The 16,199-nt window shown below is 37.3% G+C and overlaps 1 protein-coding gene across 2 annotated transcripts in view; it reads left to right on the forward strand.

Annotated features, from left to right (window-relative positions):
- The window catches only part of CACNA1D (calcium voltage-gated channel subunit alpha1 D), a 355,484-nt gene that overhangs the window by 279,498 nt on the left and 59,787 nt on the right, over positions 1-16,199 (forward strand). For both annotated transcript variants that reach the window (XM_067544171.1, XM_067544172.1), the window contains one exon: positions 6,362-6,445. In XM_067544171.1, coding sequence (XP_067400272.1) covers positions 6,362-6,445 — 84 coding nt within the window. The remainder of the gene's footprint in view (positions 1-6,361; positions 6,446-16,199) is intronic.

A 16,199-nucleotide genomic window follows, 5' to 3' on the forward strand; every position in this document is an offset into this window, starting at 1 on the left:
ACAAGTTGTCCCTTAGTGGGGTTACTCACATGTATAACTATTTGTAGATTGGGCCCAGAGCAGGCATTTTAATTTCCTTGTCTTAAAGGGACTCTGTCAAACTAAACATCATGGCCAGATTTTCTAAAGGCATCATTAAGGAGCTGAATCTTCAAGGAGATGCATGCAGATGTTCCTCTGAGCCCACGTGGAGCCTCCCTGGCTTCAGTGGAGTTCCATGTGGAAGTAGAGGTGTACCTTCCGGCATCTCTATTCTAGTCTGGGGCCTAATTGAGGGTGCTTCGATTTTTTGGGTGCCCCACATGGTACATTTTGGGCCTGGTTTTCAAACTTTTTGAAAAATGTCCATTATCATAATTTGATGTTAACCTTGGACTATCAGGCCCAATGCCGCAAGTTGAGCACCCAAAATTCTAGTTACTGCTTTTTGAAAATGTTGGCCTATAAGTTTTTAAAAACTTAATTCCCTGTGATTCTAATAATAGCTTAAATTATTAAGATGGAAAGAAATGGTAAAAATCGTATTTGATTGTCATCATGTAATATTGTTTATTCACTTTTCACATTCCACTTGCGATAGTGAATGGGAACCAGAAAGAGACACTAGACCAAATTTTGCTATCAGTTACAATGAAATCAGTATTTCCCTGGTCAGTTTACACCAGCATAAATCACAGCAGAATTTGGCCCATTGACTATAAACGGAAACTGAAACATGCCAATCTAGTTTTACTGACCTACCTCAACTGGGTCTGGTGTGTTTCATGTTCCGTTTTCTGCTGGGGAATGTTTTTCTTTAAAAATATTTTCAGTTCAAGGTAATGAAGCTAAAATCATCATAGTCTGATCATGGATTAGGCTCTTGGCTTTTTCTTGTGTAACCAAGACCTGGTATTCAGACCCAACGTGTGAGGTTTTGGATAACTGCTCATCCACATCCCCACAAGGCTTTCTCTTGCAAGATTCTACAGGGTTCTGCTTTAAACTTTCCTGTTCAATTTGTATATTGTATGTATTTGAATTGTTATGTCACTAGTCTTATTCAAATACTAGCTGCTTCAGTACATTAAAATTAACATAATCTGAGGTCACACGAGAGATAATGAAGATGTTTAGGCTGCAGTGCCATCTTTCTGCTGATTCTCTGTCCTGGTGCTGTTCCGTATGCTGATTGGCTACTGAAGCCTCCGTTAGTTTTGGTACCCAAAAGTACCTAGTATGAAGGTTGTGCTTAGCTTGAAAATTGAGAATCTTGCCTAGTCTTCCATGCGTTTGTGATCTCAAGACTGGGATTACTATAATAGGCCCTACATGGGACTGCCCTTGAAGACAGGTCAGAAGTTTCAGCTAGCACAAAATGCACTGGCCCAATGGTGGCAGTATATTACATCAGTGCTCTATACACTGCATGAGCTTCCTGTTCACCCCTGGATGCTATTCAGGGTGTTGCCATTGATCTATAAGACCCTGTGCTGTTTGGGTTCTAACTCTGTGAGACTCTGCCTCTCCCCAGCTGAAATGCTCTTGATGGTATGTTATCACCACAGGTTTAGATGTCTGAATATCTAGGGGGCTGGAGCCAGGGGCATCATTTGCTATAGGGCAACTGCACCCCACCCAGACCTTTCATGGGTCTATATGCTCCATTATGTCTTCCACTTTTTGCCACCACCCCCACCTCTCCAGACTTTGGATATGGTCATTAGGAAAGCAGACTGCCTTCCCCAGAATTTTTTTGAAATGATGCCTTGGCTGGAAGGAAGGTATTTTTAGGAGAGAATCCTTGTTCCCAGAATTCTTCCCCTATTGGTCCAGCAGAGCCCAAATTTGTTAAACAGCAGAGTACGGTGAAAGGACCATGAGATTGATTAGAAAGCAGGGATCTCACTGAACAACAGCATTATATATCTTTCAGATGGCTTTTGTTATCAGCTGAGGATTTTACCTTTGCTTTTTATTGTGATGTGTCCTTTTTTACAGCCACTTGTTGGCCGTATATTATTGACAGTGTTTTTAATTCTCGTAAATGAGATGATAGGCTAGGAAATGGGTCAATGGTGCTTATAAATCTAAATATAAAAAAGAGGGTTTTTAATGGGAAATAAACATTTTAGTGGACTTTTAAAAACATTTTAGTAGAAATATTTTAATTAATATTAGGGTCTATAAAGGCAAATTTTAAACCAAATTTACATTTTGGTTTGGGGCTGCTGGGGGGAGATTGATTGATTAATTTCTGTTATGTTTATGTTGTTACTGGGTTATTTGACTTGATCTGGGGAAATTGACAGGACTGTCTATTTATTTAGCCCCAGATTCTCAAAGTTATTTAGGCAACTAACTCCTGTTGAGTTCAGTGGGAATTAGGCCCCAAAATACCTTTGAGGATCCATGCCTTGGTATTTTTAAAAAAACATTCAGGGGCATCAGATGGACACTCCATTATTGTAGTGTATCTAAATCCACATAAACAAACAAACAAACAAACAAATAAATGTTGGGCCCTAGACTATTTGACAGTGTCCTTTTAACACTCTGAGTTAAACACTGTAAAAATATGGTTGCCTGTTCTAGGGCCCATTCATACCTAATGACTATTACAAAACCCTGATATTTGGCTACAATATTGTGGCATGTGAAATCAAGGTACTGCAGATTGACTCTCAATTCTGAAATATAAGTAAACCTTCAACGAGTGCCAGATATTAAGAGCTTGATCTGGCAATGAGGAGCTGAGTACCCTACACTTTCATTGATTGCATTGGGAATAGAGGGTATGTCTACACTGCAATTAAATATCCGTGGCTGACCTGTGCCAGCTGACTTGGGCTCGTGGGGCTCAGACTAATGGTCTGTTTAACTGTGGTGTAGATATTCAGCTACGGGCTGTAGTCCAAACTTTGGGGCCCTCCCACCTGGCAGGTTCCCAGAGCCTGGGCTCCAACCCGAGCCCAAACTTCTACATCGCAATTAAGCAGCACCTTAGCCCAAACCTGAGTTAGCTGGCACAGGCCAGCGAGGGCTTTAAACTGGAGTGTAGACATACCCTGAAGACACTCAGTAATTGGTGGAATTGAGCCCTAAGTTTTCAATAGTGCATTGTAACTACTAAAATATGTAGATAATAAATCAAAATGAACATGTATTTTGTATTTAATTCTGTAATCTAGGTACTCCCCAGGATTTGTCTTTTACTTTGCAGGTTTTGTTGAATAAAATGTTCACAATGTCATTTAAAATGGAACACTTGATTAAACCAAGTTATTCTTAACAAGTGCCAAATTCTGTTTGTCTAGTGGGCCTACCACATTACAAAAGAAAATATTTATATGAAATCTAAAGTAATACATCAGTACGTAATGTTTACACAGCTTCATGAAAGCCAACCATTACTTGAATTTGTAATGATTTTCCATGCCGTTTTACATCAGATTTTTGTAAGAAAAAAGGAAAGATGGCTAGTAAGTGAATTGATCCTGAGTGATTGCAGTGATGAAAACTAATTTGCGTGTTAATGTTTATTTGCTGTGACTTGTCCATTTATCCATTTCTCCCTTCTCCAAAATCATCTTTATTTTTTTGTTTTTTGTTTGCTTTTGCTTTACATATTACTTTGAACAATATTTGTCCATACTGATGGAAAAGATATGATACAATAAGCATGTCTTAAGGTGTTTTAGCAATATCTAATCAAAATATGAATGTGTTATTTATGTGGCTTGCATTGTAGCAATGTCTAGTAAAATCATATTTTCTATAGTGAAATTGACCCTTCTACAGAGACCAACACACAGTTTATTCACCACTTATGACCCACTCTTTAGGGAGGTGTGGTAGGGGGAAATGGCATAGCACACTAGGATTTTGGTTTTGTAGAACATCTGATTGTTACTTGTCTATAATTTGTTCTTTTTATATATAATTTTGTATCATTGTTTAAAAATCAATGAAGACATTTATTTCAAAAGATAAAAAGGAGGAATTAGGAAAATAAAAGGACAAAAATAATATTGTTAGAGCAGCTTCCCTATCTTACTCTGCAGCTGCTAACATGTCCAGGATTCTATGTCAGTTTCTGTATTGTCAAGGTCGTTTGTCATGATATCTGACAGAAACTTTAAGAATGTCTTGTTCATGGAAATGGGTAGGGCAAGAGCGAACATAAGAGGGAAGATGTGATGAGTGAGCAGGTGGTTTGAGAACTGGATTTGATTGGTTGGAATACTAAATACACAAATTCTCTTGTGTTGGAATTGATGGCCTACCTCAAATGGCCAACTGATGCAACACAAAGGGATGGTAGTAGTTACCAGACTGACACCCTTCCCCCACTTGCAATATGGAATAGTAATGATACTTACCTTCTTCCTCGGATGGCTGATAGTTAAAAATAATTGTAAAGTGCTGTATAAGTACAGAGCATTGTTAAGGCCAGACAGTAGCAGAGATGGAAATAGAACTCAGACTCTCAGCCCTGTACTCCTTGCCATAGATCATTATATAGAATTTCTCCTTCCAAAATTCTCAAGAGCAAATTTCCACATAAAAAATAGCTTCTTTTCAATAGTTTTCACATGTTTCAGGGTGAATAATTTTCAACCGTGGAAACTTGTCAAAAATATGTAAACTCCAAGAGGAATTATATATATATATGATATTTTTATGAGGCTTTTTAAGTAATTTTGCTTAGGTCTGCAATTAAACACATATTTTATTGTGTTATGATTGCACCTTAAATCTACTAATTTTTTTAAACAATTTATTTACAGTAATTGGTGTGCTAATAAGAAAAGTGTATAGACATCAATTTTAGGTTAGCACTTGATTTCTTATCAATTTTGGTACTTTTATTTTTTTTAAATTGCATTATTATTATTAAGGCAAAGTAGATGTTTTCCTAATATTTTAGTTGACCCAGGATTCTAGTCTATTGACATCAGCAGGAAATCCAGATTATTTTAGGATTTCTCCCAAAGTGTATGTTGGGGTCCACTCTAGATTCACTAGCGGAGATTAGATGGTAAAACAGTGTTTGTATGGGAAAAATGAACATATCTGATCATCCCATAGGTTTCATTATATTGAAGTCTGACAAAATTGTAGTAGTGCATCTGGATCACTTCAGTGACCATAAGATTATCTTATCTGGTTATAAGAGAAAAACCTATACATCTACATTTTCCATAGAGTTAGCCAGCCAACCTGGTGCGAAGGGCCCGTAGGACAGTGATGAACCAGTTCCTAAGTCATTCCTTCTATTTGATGACCATTTGGGTACATTAATGGGATATATTTAAAGTCAGAAGGAGTCTGAGGAAGCAGAATTAAGTGATTTACATAAATTTACGTCTTTTGCAGTGGAATGTCTGGAGCTGCATCATTAAGGATCTGCTCCTGTTCCTACTGAAATCAAAAACAAACTCACTGAATTCGGTAGTGCAGGATCAGGCCCTAAATGCTAACATGTTTTGGGTATGTCTACACAGCAGCTGGGAAGTTTGATTCCCAGCTATGGTAGAAAAAACATGTGCTAGTTCTGCTTAAGTTAGTACGCTATCAGTCATGGGCAGTGGCACGGGAGGTGGCTCAGGTTAGCCACAGAGTATGTACCCAGGAGATGAGCCAGGATTGTGCTTGGACATCTAACCTGAGCTGCCACCTATGCCACCACAGCCATACTGCAATTTTTTAGCATGGTATCTCAAAAAAAGCTAGCATGTGTATGTCTATCCAAGCTGGGAATCATACTTCCCAGTTGCTATGTAGACATGTGAGTTACTAAGCCCTAACATTTTGTACTAAATTATTAATTTACCAATATAGGACCAAATTCTACCCTCTGATATTCATGCAGAAGCTCATTTATCTGAATTGGAATTGTGGATGTGAAGTTAAGGGCAGGGTTTGAACCTTGTCCCTGACTTCCAGGAAGTCACGACTACATAATGAAGGTTCCACCATGGAAGGACCTGTATCTCCAACATCAAAGTTATTTTGTTATCGCTTGTCAGGATGCGTAAGTGGGAATTGTTACAACACCGCTGAGAGTCTAATAAACAGAGTTCTATTTAATGGCCCATTTGACACGTTGGTGCTTATCAGACGTCTGTGTGTGTATATAATATATATGTATATATATTTGCTATATATACTTATGTGTGTGTGTATATATATATCATATACATATATATACTTTTCCTTCAGTAGGCAATATTGTTTGTTTTGTTTTCTTTTGTTTTCTCATTAGACCACAGGTTTTGTTTTAAGTAATTTCTGTTTATGCAAAACTAAACAGAAGTATGCAAATATTTGACATTTCATATGTAATCACGAACGTTTGCACCCTGCCTGCTCTGTTCAGGGCTATTTTAGTGATGCCTGGAATGCGTTTGACTCCCTCATCGTTATTGGCAGCATAGTAGACGTCGTTCTCAGTGAAGCCGATGTGAGTATACTCCAGCTTAATTCCCACAGTCCCCATTTCTTTCTCTGTCTCCCAACTATTTCCATCATCTGGACAAGTCACAGATACTGATCTGACATTTCTAAACTTTGAATACAGTCATAGCTCAGTTATGTTGATATGGGAAATAAATAGCCTTTTTCACTTCCAAGATGTTATGTTGGTACATCAGAGAAGTTTAGAATGTTTTTGTGTTATAACACTGTCCTTTTCTTCTCTTTTCTGTTTGTGTTTTTCTCTTGCTCTCTTTCTGCTGAATGCTTGTCCTAACAGCACTATTTCACTGATGCATGGAACACTTTTGATGCCTTAATTGTTGTTGGTAGCGTCGTTGATATTGCTATAACAGAAGTTAATGTAAGTAACAATTGTTCATGCACTAAAAAGTAATTGCTGTCATCAATACTGAAAATGTAAACTTTCCCCCATAAATCTGTTTTTACATCTGGAGTAAAAGACTAAAGTATTGAAACAGACAGATAGATAGATGCTCTCACACATATATAATAGTAAAACTATGAGGATTATTTTTTCTTTCTACATAGATACTGAATATATTTTTAAATCATTTTATTTTTTAAATAAGGAAAAAACAGGCCTTTGCTAACACCCATTTCAATTTGATGCCCAGTAATTTTTAATAGGTAATTTGACCTAATCGGTCAGGCACCTAAAAGTTATCTTCAAGGCTCAGTGGTTTAATAAGCCATGCACTTTCGTGTGGGAGACCTAGGTTTGAGAATGATATTGGAATTCATGTCACCCAGACTGGTGGAGTGAGAGTGCTGTCAGTCACTGAGAAAGAGTGTATATAGCCTGTACTTCTTCTTTGCTATCACCTTTTCCTCTTTCCTTCCTCCAGGAAATAGTTCTGGAGTTTCAGTGCGGTTTGAAAAGTTTGTGAATTCCATAAAACCCACTAAGACTAACCAAAATGTTGAGTCACAGCCTTTTGACAAACATTCTGGATGAGACTATTTGAGGCCATGCAGAGTAACAGATATAGAAAGTAGATGCTTTCTGTTTAATTTGTGTCTCACTTACTGGTATTAAACCAAGCACAATAAACTGTGAGAAGGAATAAATGAAAACTAACAAACTATGGCCCAGCTTCTAGCCAGCTTTTGAGATGATGTGCAAGTGGAGGAAGGACACAAGGAGCTTCCCCTACATACACACATCTATTGTGCTCTTGTTTAGGGGCTGGTCAAAGTCAAGTTGCGGAGGATAGTATCTCATCCTTCCTAGTGTCTCAAGAGATATGGAAAAGGGAGTGGGTGAAGAGTGATGGAGGTGGGCCTTAATTACTGAGAGCGGTTGCAGTTGAGAGATGATAATATGCCTAGCTTTAAGCTTCTTTGGTTCTAGCCTATTTAGTAAGCTCTGTAATATACATTTAATAAAATGTATACATGTGTTGAAACCTGATATGGAAAACAAATATGCTGCTTTATCAGGTTATAATATGATTCTAAAAATGTCTAAACTAGCATATAGTAGGGCTTTGCTAATTTGGGTTAAGAACTTGAAATTCCTGTTTGGAGTAGAAAATTTTGCAAATTAGACAATACACATGATCAAAATAATTTCAAGGTACTTGTACAATAAAATTCCATTCTTATTTGGTTATGACAAGTGCAGAGTATTTTGAATTTGTAGTACATAAGCAGCTTATCGCGCTGGCTATTGTACTACACAGTGGAGTATGGCAACAATGGGAATGATGCAGAAGCAGAGAGAACACAGTTTGACTCTCAGATTTCACGCTGGGTTTGCACAGTTAGGGGAAAGAAATCTTTTTACTAGTGAACTGAGTAAATCTGAGCTGGATGGTCTTATGGGACAGTGAACATGGAATTCCAGTATGCCATTTTTCTGGCACTTCTCAAAAGATAATTGCACTTCATGGGCCAGATTTTCAAAATGGTTTTTGGATGCCCACGTTTTAGATGCCCAAAACTTGGACTTGCAAGTTCAGTTGAAGTAGAATCAAAGAATCATAAAATATTAGGGTTAATAGGGACCTCAGGAGTTCATCTAGTCCCCCCTGCTCAAAGGAGGACCAACCCCAACTAAATCAAATCAATAGTTAGTAGTTAGCTATTATCCAGTTTGCATGCACAAAAGTTGTTTTGTATGGGCAACTATGACTTTTGGGACACACAGAAATGTGGTCTCCTAAAATTGCTTTCCCCCAAAACTGCAAAATGTATTCACGTCTGAAGGGGTGGTGAAAATAGTACACGTGATATAGTTATGGTCGTCTGTGGTTAACACTGTGTTAACAGTGGTTCATTTGGCAGCATTACTTGTGAGTACAACTCATTGCTGCTAAGCTTTCATCTGTGATGAACTCTATGACTTTGTACTAATTCACTTGGCTTGAAAATCTGCTGGAGATAAAACTGGTGATCTCTAGTTCAGTGCATGCATTGTATTTTGTATTTAGATTTAAGGTGTTAGCACTTTCATTTCTTAGCCTTTCATACCTTCTCACTATAGAAATGGCTAATTGTTGGTGTCTTCTACTACTGCACAACAGACACCTTTTTCATGTACTAAATATTGTCTGTTTTAACTCTGTACCTCCTTTAAGTGTGCTGTATTAGTTTGTGAAACCGGGGGTATGTTGTAGTCGTGATATTTCTAGGTTTCATTTCCCATTTTCCAACATGAAATATTAGATGCTGTAGACTGTCTATAAAAATGCTAGGCTTTTATATGGCTACTGTTTGTGATTCTTGTGAGTATTCCTACTTTGTTAGTCTCATACAATTGTTCAAAACTTTTAAATCCAGAATCTTATATTTTCAAAATCCCTTTATTAACATTTTTCAATGGCATCCTCTAACATGTCATGCATAACACTACTTTTTTTTTCTAACCGTGATAGAAAATTGATTGATATTGGGAAATCTGTAGCAGTGCAAGGATGTTATTAAAGCCTTGTCTTAGAGATTTCAGGCACCATTGTAGCTGCACCTGCACAAATACCTAGCATAGACACTATTTACATTGGTGTAGTATAAAGAAGTGAAAGCTGCGCCAGTGCAAACTGCTCTGCAGCTGTGTAAACCATATCAACATAAACGGTTTGCACTGGTTCAGCTACAGTAGTGGATGAAATCTCAGTATCGACAAGGACATAAAAGTCTTGCTCAACACACAGAGATGTTCAGACCAGAGTCCAGCTGAACATTTCTGTATATTTCCATATAGAAATTGCCTCATTCTGTGGAAACAGCTGGGCTACATTCTGATTTTACATTAGTGTAATCCAGAATAACTCCAGAGGTCAAAATGGAGTTACTTCAGATTTACATCAGTGTGAGATCTGTACCTGATTCAACTTGTTCAAGTGAGTGGGTTGGACATTTAAATGTCATACTGATGGTAGTATTAAATCTAACAAAATACATGTAATCTTTTCATTTCATTTTATTAGCTGTGTTTATTTCAAAGTTTTATAATAATATATATGATGCCCTATGTGATGTTGACTCTTGTGGTCCTGTAACATCTCTTTCACAGTGGGTCCAGGAGAGGACTTTGCTTTGTAGTCATATCATATAGTGAATCCCCTCGATTCCATTGAAGTCAGGGTGAGTTCAGGGTACTTAGAACCTCACAAGAGTGCTTAGCATTCTGCAGGGTCACACCCATGACCAGGAACCAGATGTGTTCCTTGAGGCATTTTATGATACAGATAACCTCAGAGCAACATATATTTTTCCAATACACAGTTTGTGGTTGTTTTTTCTTTCAGTTAATCTGTCATTTAATCTCCCTACTTTTTACCAATATTTCTTTTCTGCCACCTAATTGGTTTTCATGTTCATTTTATTTTTAGAAAATTTTAGAGGCAAGTATATATTAATAAATATATATACAGTGAAGCAATTTAAATAATAAAAGCACTACTAAAGCCATATAATATTTTTTATTCTTTGTTCACATTTTGTTTTCACAGAGTTTGACGTGACACACAAAATCTTGCTTGGTCATCTAAATTGTTCCTTCTAAATAAAAAAAAGTATTAAAAAATCACAGAGCAGTGACTAGTTCCAAAGGGGTAGCCGTGTTAGTCTGTGTACAGCAAAAACAACGAGAATCCTGTAGCACCTTAAAGACTAACAGTGCCTGCCTCCTATCCTTGCTTACAGACAGCACCCACAACCTGAAGCAAATACTCACCAGCAACCGTACATCATACAACAAGAACACTAACCCAGGAACCTGTCCCTGCAACAAACCCTGTTGCCAGCTCTGCCCGCACATCGACTCTAGTGACACCATCACAGGTCCTAACCACATCAGCCACACCAGAAGGAGCTCATTCACCTACACATCTACTAATGTAATATATGCCATCATGTGCCAGTAATGCCCCTCTGCCATGTACATTGGCCAAACTGGACTGTCACTACGCAAAAGAATAAACGGACACAAATCAGACATAAAAAAGGGTAACATCCATAAACCAGTAGGAGAACACTTCAGTCTCCCAGGATACTCTGTAGCTGACTTGAAAGTTCCCATACTTCTATAAAAAAACTTCAAAAACAGACTTCAGCGAGAAACTGCAGAGCTGGAACTCATATGCAAACTTGACACAATCAGACTGGGTCTGAATAGGGACTTGGAATGGTTATCTCATTACAAGAAATAATTGTCACTGTTCACACATTCTCACCTTCTAATCAACGGTTGTGAATAGGTCTTATCTACTCTAACTGAATTGACTTTGTTAGCACTTGTCCTCCCCATTGTTGTTTCTTACACTTGGATGTATATATATACCTCCTATCTGTGATTTCCATTTCATGCATCTTACGAAGTGGGTTGCAGCCCACGAAAGCTTATGCCCACAGAAATTTCTTAGCCTTTAAGGCGCTACAGGACTCTCGTTGTTAGAGCAGTGACTGTGAGTTATCAGATGTGACTGCTGCATTCTGGGATTTGAACATATATAACTTAATCACGAGATAGTCAAAGATAAATATTTCTGAAATGTAATTACAGGACACATTTGTACCTTGTGGCTTCAAAAAAAGTTATTTTACATTTTGCATTTGTCCCTTGAGAAACAGTGTGGATGACCATCAGTGGATGACTCAGAAGCATGTTCACATTGTATTCTACACTGGTAGATTGTCTACAAGAGCTTTGCATTCACATGCTTTTTGTTTTTTGACCATTAACATTTGATTGTTCACAAGCTGGTCTCAAGTGTATCTCTGTTATTTAGTCCCAAAGGGACTACTCCCATGCTTAAAGTTAAGCACATCTTAAGTTATTTGCTGAAACAAGATGATGGTACCAGTAATCTCAGCTCTCATTTCCCCAATAAATCATTCAAATTCCACTCACCTCTTCTAAAATATTACAAGTCTTATATTTATTTATGGATTTATCGATTCTAAGGCCAGCAGGGACCATTGTGATATGGGAATTATTTTGGGGAAGTCCTTTGGTTTATATTATGCAGGAGGTTAGACTATATCATCATATATTGGTCCCTGCTGGCCTTGAAATTTATGAATCTGTAAATAGACATAGGTGAGACTTATAACATTTTCTAATCTACCATTGCATACATCAGTGGGCCAGAGTTGCGGGACAAGCCATGAAGATCTCCCACAGAAATAGAACTTGGCCAATCTGTCCTATGGGCATAAAAAAATACCACTTTTAGCATTCCCGGGCTATAAGTAATATAATATTGACTTACAAATAATTTTCAGTCTCAACTTATGGTTACAAATCAATCAGAACAAAGAAGGGATCCTTAGGTCCTCGTTTAGTTTATAATTCTGACTTCACTTGCACTGATTTTACACTGGTGGCAAAACTTCTATTGACTTCAGTAGGGTCAGGATTTCATCCATTGACTTCATCAGAGTTAGTCTTCATTTACACCAGTGTGAGATCAGAATCAGGCCTTTATTTTTTATTTACTCATATTTACATATGCAGATGCATAGATAACGGTACCAAGAAACCCCATGCAGCCTATGGGGCTAAACTATGAACCCTTTGCTGACACTGGGGAGCAGTTACTCATGGGGTAGTCCACCTGAACTCAATGAGACCACCTGGAGTAAGCTACTACTCAGCATGACTAACAGTGGCAGAATCTGGCCCTACAGTGTCACTTGCACAACTAGGGGTTTGCATGTATTCATCTGCGATCACACATTTTGTTCATGTGAATATTAGTTTTGTGAATGTAGTTATCTGCATGTGCATATTCTGCAAGTTCAGCTTAGGCTTTGTTTGCAAATTTATCTTTTTATGTCTAAGGATAGTTCTGAAAACTGTACTTTTATATGGAGCTTTTCTTCTCGGGACATCAAAGCACTTTGCAATAATAAATCCACACACTACCCCTAAAATATTAGCTATCTTCTGAATTACCTTCATGGGGATGCTAAGTTATGACAACTGAGTTACTTTATCAGGATGGCTCATAATATATTATAAGGTAACTCTGATCATATAACGTCAGGGTCTGCAGGGGTGGATCACTTTCCAAGATCAGGGCCTTAGTTAGTATTACTAAATAAGGGACAGACATTTAGTAATCTGGTCAATTCACACTTATTTCAATGGGTATGATATAAATGCAGCATTTAAAATATATTATAGTACTAAATACTTGTGTTTTAGAGGGAAAATAATTATTTCCCATGCCCATATTAGATTTACATACATAAATATATCTTTCCAAATGTTTACTGAAAAATATATATGTGAGCATTTGATTTGTTGTTGAATTAGGGTCACCATAGGCCTCTGATAAAAAATCTACAGCCAAATTTGAATCACTGCCTTTATGCTCTTTAAAAAACTTGATTGTGCCCTTCATGTTTTTAAGATATTTTGGCAACTTGGATGCTTTTCTACCTATGTTATTGTCAACATATATTTGTATCACAGATGTTTCCTGCTGCATCATAGCAATAAATTAATGCATCACACTCTGGCATAATGTTTTGCCCTTTGGTACAGTTCTATAACAGGAAGCACTTGATCTACATAGTCTACCTGTGTCCACTGTCTCACACCACATCTATGCATACATATATTTTAAATTTTTATCAAAGAATTGCAGTTTGCTTCCAATGCATGATGTAAACAGTTTTTCATTGTTTGCAGTTTGATATAGTATTGCTTAAAAGATATGCATTTCCAAAGTCAGAAGCTTTATTTGCCTCTTTACTTTCACTGCAGGGTAAGCGATGTAGGAGGAATTATTAACTGAGAGATATATTTAATTCTTTGTATGTAACAACAGAAACATGACTTTATATTGTTAGCAAGTTGTGAATATTTGGATCACTAAGTCTAGAGGAAAGGTTTGCTTTCAGTTACTCTTTTTTGAAGGTGAAGAAAGCTGCTGACTTGGACTGTGATTCACCAGAACATAAGGACAGCCATAAGCACATGCTATTAAAACACTATTCATAAGCATGCACTTACACTTAAAATTAAGCACATTTAAGTGTTTTGCTGAATCAGGCCTATGGTGTAGATGGAGCGTGGATGAGAGAAAAGGTAGAAACATTAGAGCAAACTCTGACCTCCTGTGTACCTGTGCCACTCTATTAAGCGAGGTGAGTCTTCAAGATAATCAAGGAAGGCAGAAGGCAGAATTTGGGTCAATGATCCTGAGTATCCCTATTCCATATCCGTATGCCCATGACACATATTGATATATTGAGTGACAAACCAAATCTCAAATCATTTAACTCTAATCTGGCACAAATGGTGATTTCAAATACAAAACCCGCACCAGGCTGCAGACATATGCCAGTCAATGCCAATGTAATTGGATGCCTGTAATCTACCCTTTTGGTCAGAGGAGTTGATGCAGGAACTTTCAAACAGGCTGCCGTTCTTCAGACTCACACCTTTGTCAACAACAAGGTCAAAAAGAGCTCTCTCTCTGCCCAACCCCAAATCCTCAAAATCTTAATTTTAACCTCATACTTGTACACAAACACATAATATGCCAGCTGCTTATCCTGTGCACTTGTGTAAACACTGAGTATTTGCTAACGTTGCAGAGATTGTAATTAAGATTTTTGTATTAGGGTGATTATTGTGTTGCATGGTTACTTATCAGTAGGAGGTGGAAGGAATTGCCTTTGTGAAGATGCACTCTGCCATTGTCAGTAGAAACATGCTGTATGGATATTTAGGGTACAGCTAAGAGATTTCCCACTCACTGACACTTTTTGCTTTTAAAGGCTTGCATTGGACAGATATTACTCTTAACCACATTAATCCCTTTTAAACGAAGAGAGAGAGAGAAATCAGATAAATCTTTTGTATTGAAAGTGCCTGTTTTGTAAGGTACAAAAATTGAATATTTGTGGCCACTAGAGAAAAAAATAACACTTCATTAGAAATATGTTTTCATTTTTGTTTCTAACACCCAGCTCCAACCCTAGTAACTTTTCTACTGTATATCATTTTAAAGAGGATATTTTCTTTTCTCATGCCTGGTCTGCTCTTACCAGATTATATGAATCTATAATTCATAATCCTTTATCTATGACATCATAACCCTCTCCAGTAGTAGCAAATTAGCTGTCACAAACAGAGGATTAAGACCACTTAGTCTAAGGAAGCTGGAGAAAGAGAGGAGAATGCACATGTACACAAATATATCTAATGTCCTTTACACAGGAAAACAAACGGAGGGATTTTATACTCGTCTTCTCTTGAGCACCTGCAGTAATACTATTCACACACACATTTGGTAGTCTCTGTCTTGTTGTTCAGGAGTGGGGAATTAAGGAGTTCTTAACTAATAACACGTAGAAAAGATAAAACTCAAGCCTGCTGTCCAGTACATTGGTTGTCATTGTCCTGGATAGTCTCTTATAATCATATCTTAGCTCCCAGTCTTTAAATGGGTAAAGAGGACTTGTCACAAAATATTACTTTTTCTGATGTTGTTTTGAGATTGTCTCAATTACCAGGAGAAGTCGATTCAATAAAAGATATTACCTGACCCACCCTGTCTCTAAGTTCCTGGGACTAATACAGCTACAACAACACTGCATAGCGGGGAGAATTTGTAATTTTGGGCATGATCTTTCAACTGGTGTAAATCTTCCTAGTTTCGTAGCCCTTTATTTTTAAGAGGTTCAGAATGTAGAAAATAATAAGCACCAATATTTTGACTAGTTGTGTGTCTGTGTGTATTAGTACTGATTGGCAACTGATTTAAGTAGATCACTATATTAACTTACTTCTGAGTTATTCGACACCCTCATGGCACTTTGGTTACAAATCTTTTGTCTTTTTTAATTTTTGAATCTATTTTTATTTTTAGTGGTTTATCTTAAGGGTGTTTTTTTATATTCAGTGAGTTTCTAATGCAGCAATGATTTCACATCACCATTCTTTCTTTTAACCTCTGTATTTTGTACAAATGCTTACAGAGCACAAACACTGTGTCTGATTTTACAAGGTGCTCTGCATGATGATGTCTGCTCAGATTTCTGAGGACAGGACCTAGCCCTCAGTTAGCATTAGTGCAGTGCTTAAGAATCGGGTAGTATCCTTTTAAATAGCTTGTAAGGCCTTTAGTATCCCTCATTGTTTTCTATGTTTCAGAAACCACTAGAACCCTGCCACAGCACCAATGTATATATTAGGTAGGATTTGCAAGATGTATATAGTAAGAAAACATGGTTATTTTGATTCCATGGTCCCCTTGTGG

Source organism: Emydura macquarii, unplaced genomic scaffold (assembly GCF_026122565.2).
Source record: "Emydura macquarii macquarii isolate MOO-44397 ecotype Brisbane River unplaced genomic scaffold, CSIRO-AGI_Emac_v2 contig_968, whole genome shotgun sequence".
NCBI classification, from domain to species: domain Eukaryota; kingdom Metazoa; phylum Chordata; order Testudines; family Chelidae; genus Emydura; species Emydura macquarii.